The sequence below is a fragment of the Carya illinoinensis genome, chromosome 1 (assembly GCF_018687715.1).
Source record: "Carya illinoinensis cultivar Pawnee chromosome 1, C.illinoinensisPawnee_v1, whole genome shotgun sequence".
Classification (NCBI taxonomy): domain Eukaryota; kingdom Viridiplantae; phylum Streptophyta; class Magnoliopsida; order Fagales; family Juglandaceae; genus Carya; species Carya illinoinensis.
In genome coordinates this window covers 40680126-40687818 of record NC_056752.1, presented here as the reverse complement: position 1 = coordinate 40687818, position 7693 = coordinate 40680126, and the positions used below count along the sequence as shown (strand labels likewise).

At 34.7% G+C, this 7693-nt stretch overlaps 1 protein-coding gene, 1 long non-coding RNA gene and 1 other non-coding gene across 17 annotated transcripts; 1 reads left to right on the top strand and 2 right to left on the bottom strand.

Annotated features, from left to right (window-relative positions):
- The first annotated feature begins 1031 nt into the window (after positions 1–1031).
- LOC122319154 lies at positions 1032–1420 on the top strand. Its single transcript, XR_006245018.1, has 2 exons — positions 1032–1261; positions 1377–1420. It is a non-coding gene; the product is annotated as an uncharacterized LOC122319154 (long non-coding RNA).
- A 630-nt stretch (positions 1421–2050) lies between these two features.
- On the bottom strand, positions 2051–5373 carry LOC122319114. Of its 15 annotated transcripts, none has more exons than XR_006245010.1 (3): positions 4756–5355; positions 4580–4652; positions 2051–4428 (listed from the first exon to the last, which is right to left on the bottom strand). XR_006245010.1 is itself a non-coding variant. In XM_043137028.1 (3 exons), the coding sequence occupies exons 1-3, from the start codon at positions 4757–4759 to the stop codon at positions 2313–2315; spliced, it is 327 nt and encodes a 108-aa protein (XP_042992962.1). In that variant the 5' UTR covers positions 4760–5355; the 3' UTR covers positions 2051–2312. The 15 variants fall into 15 exon arrangements, 2 of the variants coding, with proteins under 2 accessions (XP_042992962.1, XP_042992971.1); XR_006245015.1 differs by having other exon boundaries at positions 2051–2509; positions 4303–4428; positions 4580–5354; XR_006245014.1 differs by having other exon boundaries at positions 2051–2506; positions 4303–4428; positions 4580–5354.
- On the bottom strand, positions 2124–2241 carry LOC122293941. The gene has a single exon (XR_006237404.1). It is a non-coding gene; the product is annotated as a small nucleolar RNA snoR104 (small nucleolar RNA).
- Positions 5374–7693: the final 2320 nt, after the last annotated feature.

Here is a 7693-nt window from a genome sequence, read left to right as displayed (position 1 = left end):
ATTTAATGAAACTACATCAATTTATAAATTTTTTTTATATAACTTTTTTATACATGTAGCAATTCTCTTAATTTTGACAAACACCTCCTAATTTATTGATTAAGTTTAATATACTCCATTTCTCTCACAAAACAAAAATAAATAACTAGAAAAGCCCTAAAATTTACCCTTAAAACTCTTCAAAAAGACAATAAAAAAGGATTCAAAAAATAACTAAAACTGCCGATAGAAAATACAATTCTAATTTTATATATTTGCTTTCTTATATTTTTTTTTTTTTTAAATTTTTGCTTATTTTTTTGTTTTATTTAATTTTTAAATTTTTTTGAAGTGTTTTTATAAAGGTAATGCTTGGAGATGATGGTTGAAAAGCCCTTACCCTTAAAACTTTCAAAAAGACAATAAATTAAAAAATAACTAAAATAGAAAATACAATTCTAATTTTATATATATATTTAAATTTTTGCTTATTTTTTTATTTAATTTTTAATTTTTTTGAAGTGTTTTGGTTGCTTGGAGATGATGGTTGAAATTAATGGTTTAAGGAGTAATTATAGACTGGAATTAATGATTTTAAGGAGTGATAGTTGAAATTACGGGGTTGATAGAAGATTATGTATAATTTTATTTTAATTTTTTATTTAAAAAGAAGGGTTAATTGTTGGACCCTGGTTATACCGTTATAGCTGTAGTAGACCTTTCTAAAAAGAATTCGCTGGGAGTAACAATAAGATATTTACACATGTATTTGAACACATCAATTCATTACAACAATCTGGTCATATAATAAATTAGAATTTCTCTGGTCATAAAACTTATAATTAATCAGGAAGCTGTTTTCAAACACATGATGCTAAATTGGGCTGTGCAGATGACCCAAAATCCGTTAGACCTGTTTAAAATGACCGGACCCTACCGACTCGTTATCTAATCGGTTTCCAACCTGACTAGTTACGGGTTGTTTATGTTAGTGTCAACACGTCCAAATATAAATAACAAACTTATTAAATCCAAGCCGCCCAACTCCCAAGTCCCATGAATGGAGAATCCCTGCCTCAATATTTTCACCATTCTCTTCAAGCTACAACCTATAACTAAATTAAGCCTATAACTAAACTAATGCATGCCGGTACTTCTTTCTTGGCCTCTATATTTTCACCATTCTCCTCAAGTACTGGTTGAAATCGAAAATGGAGTGCGATCGAAGATAATTGAAATGGGCTGTGGAAAACATCGTACAGGACAAGAAACTACGAGGATGGTGCGATACAGCTCTGGAAAGTTTTTAGGTTCTCGTATTTATCCTCTCTCTCTCTATGCATGTTTGTTTCCTGATAAAATTTTTTTTTTCTCTTTTATTTTTCTCCCGTCGGTAGTGTAAGAAGAGACTGCTGAAATGCTACTATATGAGATTTCACCACAGCAAAGCCATCGACACGACTGCATCAAGTTTCTACAGACGACTGCATCCAAATGACTTCTCAAAGTTTTGCTCTTTTCATTTTTAATTTTTTTTATTTTTTAATTAATTTATTTTTTTTGTAAAAGTCGGATATATGGGTTCAACCCTATTCTATTTTATTCGGGTCCGGTCGATTCAGTTTGACACCTTAAGTCAGGACGTTCGGGCCGGGCTGGGTACAAAACCGGTTGTGCCAGGCCAGGTTGCAACCCTAGTGCTAATAACAAGAAATCATAAAATCTATAATCGGTTTTAGACACAAATTTTGTGTTAGAATAGGGGCAGTTTGCATCTGTCATTCTTCTGGCTCTTCCTCTTCTTGGAGAAGATTTTGTGTGTTGTCATGGGCGCAGAAACATCGTACATCCATCTATAAGCATGATAGCTACAGTCCACCTTGACTTGCAATTAAATTGATCGACCAGTGTAATCATTAGCGAGTCAGCTGTCTTGACCATATCCCAAATTCCATTCTTACATCCTTGATATTAAATTCATAATCCGCACCATCGATCCATTTCTGGTGTACATCCCTTATTCAATTTATATGAAGGTATGGAAGGAAAAGTCAAAATGATACTCACATGGTCACCAGCCAAGGATACTAATTATTAAAAAAGGATTTTAATAGCTAAACCAGAATTTTAAATGGTTCCTGGATTCGTGTCTCTGGTAATTTGAGACTTGCAGAACTTGCTCTAGTACTACAAGCAGGAAACTACAGAGGTTTACTGTAGGAAGGTTGTATCAGAAAACATCTCAGCTTTTGGATGTTTCCCTTCTTTTCTTCCATATTTGGCTTTGCTTGGTTGCAAAGAAGATTGAGGAAAAAGATGGACACAAATATACATTACACACACGAGTTGATCACAACCACCAAGAAAAGCACCCGAGACAAATTAGGGAGCCAGATTATAATCAACAACAAAAGTGAGTGCGAGTCAGCTGCGTTAAGGTAACCCCTTCCAAGATGATCAAGACACCGAAACAAATAAGTTAACCCTTCTGAAGCTTTCAAAATCCATCTCCCTAGCATTTCCTCCACTACTTTTCCCACGGAGAACATGTTCATCAAATACCATCCAAAGCATATCAGTTGTAAGGAATGAATAAGTGGATCCAAAATCAAATGCAAAAAAAAATGTGTAAATCATCAACACTGCATAGAAAAGGTGAAGTGGAGAAAAAAAGATGACAAATTTCAATTTTAAATTTCACATCATCAAAAGTTGTGAATCCATCCATAAGACTGAATTAATAGAATACTTAATTATTATTTTTATTCGTGCGAGTAAAAAATCCAATAATTATAAGCCTAAACAGGCCAAACACACTACAATAAACTTGTTTGGAAAACAAAGAAAAACTGGATGACTTCATTTTCGTTGTTCATTCAGATTTTATTTTAATCATACAAGTGTGTTCAGCTTTTGGCAAAATAAACAGATGATGCATGTTTTTTTAGTACAAAGTGGCTTTCTTCAGGGGCATAGCATAAAAAATCCAGTAACCCCATCTTTGGCTTTGTTTTGGTGCACCGTATTGGGTTTAGGATGAGAACTTTTCAACAGACTTTTCTGGTATAAATTTGTATCTGGATTGTGAGCATTGAGCAACAGATCTGATTGCTTCTGAAATAATTAGAGGCGATATTCTCACCAGAAAACAAATTACCAATACTTAGGCAGTAAAACCTAACAACAATCAGAAGACCAGGCAGCAAGATGAGGATGATACCTTTAAAAAGTATATTTTGCCACCTATAAAAAAAAAAAAAAATCAAAAAACAGATCATAAAAAGTTCCAAGCCTAAGTTCTCAGTGGCTTTTGTGTATGTAAAATATGCAACAGCCAGTACGTACCAAATAAAGTTGCATATTTGTAACTGCAAAAAACACAAACTTTTTCACAGCTGTTTCTGGTTTTTTTTTTTTTAGAAGCAAAACTTTTGCTACTGTTATTATTACTAAAGACATTTGTCTCTGTCAATGAACATAGGACAGTGCTACATGCATCAAGGATTGCTACCGAAAGGGGTACCGATCAGTGTTGTTTGTTTTTTTTAAATACTAAAAAATAAACACACACAAATGCTTTTGAGAAAAAAAAAACACTAATCAGTGTACTTCATCGGTACACTTTTGTCAGTGAACTAAGCATTTTCCATGAACATATGCACCAAGAAATAAGACAAGAAAGTAACTCCAGTATATTGTCCCTGTCCTATCTTTATATGTAGTATTTTATAATCAAGTCCGAGCTACAAGTACAACACATGCCTTCTTGTAGAAACTCGATAGTATTAGCTTCATCACTTTTTGTTGCTTCTCTTTAAACATATCAAGCAAGTTTCTCTTTGTGCCAAGCTTTACAAAATAAATACCAAGTTAAATAATCGGATACAAAAGGAAATGCATATTTTGACATCAAGAAATGAATATGGAGTCTGCATTTTCATACTATGCACGAATGCATATGCCAGAAACTGATGAATCAGCATATTAGGGGTATTCTATAGATAACAATAACCTGCCGTGCATACATTAATAAGGGAACTATAAGGCCTTTATGTTAAAAGCGAAAAACTTACAAGGTAAGACCTCTATATATCAAGGAAGGAATTTAGAATCCGATAATCACATATTATGGTGGGCTATTCTAGCAGAATTCTAAGAGAGACTTCACCAAGACAGAATACATGTTCATCTACACTTGAAAATTCTTAATTTCTTAACTTTCCCGTCTTTCTCAATCCAAACACTCCATAAAAAGAATAGTGCACCCATTTTTCTTTTCTTCTCATAGAGCTTTTTTTTTTCAAGTTGAAAAACTCAAGTTACCTAAGCCAAAAGGTTGCATTAGCCTCAGTTGAACACAGGTGTCCATCTCCTCAAATCCCAAATGACAAATAACCATATAATCAAGATCTTTCCCCAGCTTCTTCAGAACCAAACAGTCTAACAGAGCTGCATTCAAATACCAATTAAACACATCTTATTACCTTAAAATTATTCATGTCCCACACCATTTAGGTCCCGAAAGAAAATACTATAAATCCCCATTAAAAAAAATATAGCAAACAAAGAATTCTGATAAAATACAGTACATAGCAGTCACCTGCTCCAAAAGCACTTCAGCACCATACACGCACATTCACACAAAAAGATGTTTCTGCATAAAGTTCGCATACCTAAACGAAACATGATCTAAAAAAGCTAATTTCTAAATTAAAAAAAAATACAAAAAACAAAACAAAAAAAGGATAAAATGTGAGATAGAGACAGAATACGGACCCATCAAGGCTTAGGATCTAAGTCCGGCGCCGGAACCGATGAACCGGCGGAGGTTTCGGACCAAGGCATCGATGAATCCGGCGGGATCTTCCTCCGCACGGCCTCATGGCTCTCACCATCACCGGACCCATCGTACATGGCCGAGCCATCCCCGCTGAGTCTCCGAATCGACTCGAACGAGCTCGGCGTTCACTTTAAGTAGTAAAACTAGAAAAACGCTACAACCAGGAGGCATTATAGCGAGTGAAACAACCTCTTCCCCTTCCCTTCCTCCCTCCGGTTCTGGTAGCCATCCGATCTGTGAGCTTCCACGCAAAGTACAGGAGTACTTCGTGCAGAGGATTAGAAATCTTCTCTGATTTAAAATGGAGGTATGAAATTAGTAAATTACTCAGACCTCCCCATATTTCTATTGAATCTAAAATTTCGCCGTCCCCGTTCGTCGTGATAACAGTTTGCAAAGTTCTTGACACGACATCGTGTGCACCCGGTCTTGATATCTGGACCGAAGAAAGTGGTATCAAGTTGAGAACGTACTGATTTGGGGTTAGAGAATACGATCGTGCCCAATCCAATTACGCGTATGGGTAGTTTTGTTGAATTTGAGTGTTAAGAAGTGTTAAATATATTGTAAATAGTAATAAAAAAGTAATAATAAAATATTAAATAATAGTAAAAAGTAATAAATAGTAATAAAAAGTAATAATAAAGTAATGAAATTTATTATTTTGTTATTATTTTTTATTTATTTATTTATTATTTTGTATCACTATTTACTATTATTTAATATTTTTTATTATTTTTTTTTTATTATTCATAAAGTATTTGAGATCATTTTATTATCCAAACACAACCTTAAATGAGTTGAGATGATTGAGTAAATTTTATATAATTCATCTAAAATGAATTTATATGTATTTAAATATATTTATGAAAAGTTAAAAAATGTTGTGAATCCCACATATAAAAAATTATTGAGTTAAAAAAAATATAGATTCTACGTATAAAGAGATTTTGAATTGATATAAATTTAATAATTTAAAATTTAAATATTTAAATGTTAAACTCAATTTAAAATTAGATCAACTGAATTAATAAATCTAAATTTCAAACGGGCCTTAATATAATCCTAAAGAAACGGCATTGCATTATCACTTACCGAGGGAGGTAAAGTGTCGTCATCATTAATCTTTGGATACCCTTATAAAAATATATTTTATATTTTGGTTTTTTTATATAAATATAATTGATGTTGTCTGACTCGTAAATAACACATTACTTTAGTTAACACTACATTTAATTAATTTGGGAATAGACAACGTTGCTGATCGAACAAAAAAAAAGAACAATAATGTCAGGGTCACGCTTGCTATTAATTGAAAGAATTTTTATTAGAGACTCTAAGAAACAAAATCCTATTTCACATCATGATTTTAATCATAGATTGAGATGAAAACAAAGGAAATCCACCACATAATTTCTGAGTTTAGTGCTTCTTATGTCGTAGTGAGGTCTAATCGTGCATACTACTCGTCCAAAAGTCGCCAAAGTGGATGGCTTTCTCAAGTGGACCGCCTGTCTTTCTTGGTTACGTAATGTGTAGGCCCCCCGCCAAATGATGTCAGTTCAAACCGATCTAAAAACTAAAAAACGAAAATCCTCGAAAAACAACCGCATACTAGGTAAATAAATTAAAAGTCTTCTCACTATATGATTAATTGATCTATTTTTTTCAACTTATTGTTGGTAGTCTCAGTTGGGAGCATCTCAATGATATGATACGACGTACCAACAATAATTTTAGCAGTTAAAAGGTAACTAATAACTATGTAAAAGAAAAATAAATTTTTGTTATAAATTAATTTTATGACTATCTTTAATCATCATTGAATAATCATTTATTATATATATTTTTTTATCCTCAAATGGTGATTACTTATGCCACATCATACGATTGAATAATCGACCGAGGACCCTATCACCAATTTGGTGTCTGGGAGGGACGAATCGAAGCGACACAGGGCTGAATCTCAGTGGATCGTGGCAGCAAGGCCACTCTGCCACTTACAATACTGTCAAAACCCCAAAGCAGGAGGTCACGGGCCATGCCTTGACCAGCATCAACCCATGCCAGGATAGCACTCCAGCAGCACTGTTGGCGTCGCTTGATTGCCCACAGACCGAGTCCTTGGTGAATGCTAGACCACGGTCACCCTCCATCAGGCAGCGAACAGTCAGCGCGCGCACGCAAGCAAGGTTATCACACCACACTCAGCGCACGGCTAGACTGCACGCACGCCTAGTGCGCGTGCGCAGCGGGTACGCATGGGCTATGCGCACACACCGCGTGCATGCATGAGTCGTGCGTAGGCACAAGGCCCATGCATGGCCTAGGCACTCGCGTAGCGCACGCTTGCACACCCACCTTGGAATTGACGGTGCGGCTGCCCAGCAGGCCCACGCATGCTGGCATGCTGTGTGACACTCCGTTTTTACGTGTATTTTCACTGAAGGAATATTTTAATTTAATTAATATAATAGTTCTTTTATTTTAAATTATCGGATTTTAATTAGATTTTAATTGCTGTTTAATTTATTTTAGCTTGTCTTTGGATTTAAAATTAAATAGTTTGTTTTTACTAGTTAATTATTATATTTTAGCTTTACGTTGTGTTTAAAATATTTTCTTAGTTTTATTGCTTTTAAACTTATTTTCGTTGGATCAGTTGTTGGACTCCAGAGGTGAGGATTAGACCTCATTTATTTTCTTTTATTTTTCTTTTTCTTTTTCCCTTTTTCATTTTCTTCTTTTTCTTCCCGTTTTCCCCCTCTCCCCGTGCGCAGCTCCTCTCTTTTCTCCTTCCAGTTGCCTCCATTTTGACCGGCCAATTCTCCGCCGTCCGGCCACCGTTTAGTGCACCGCCACCACCATTCTCTT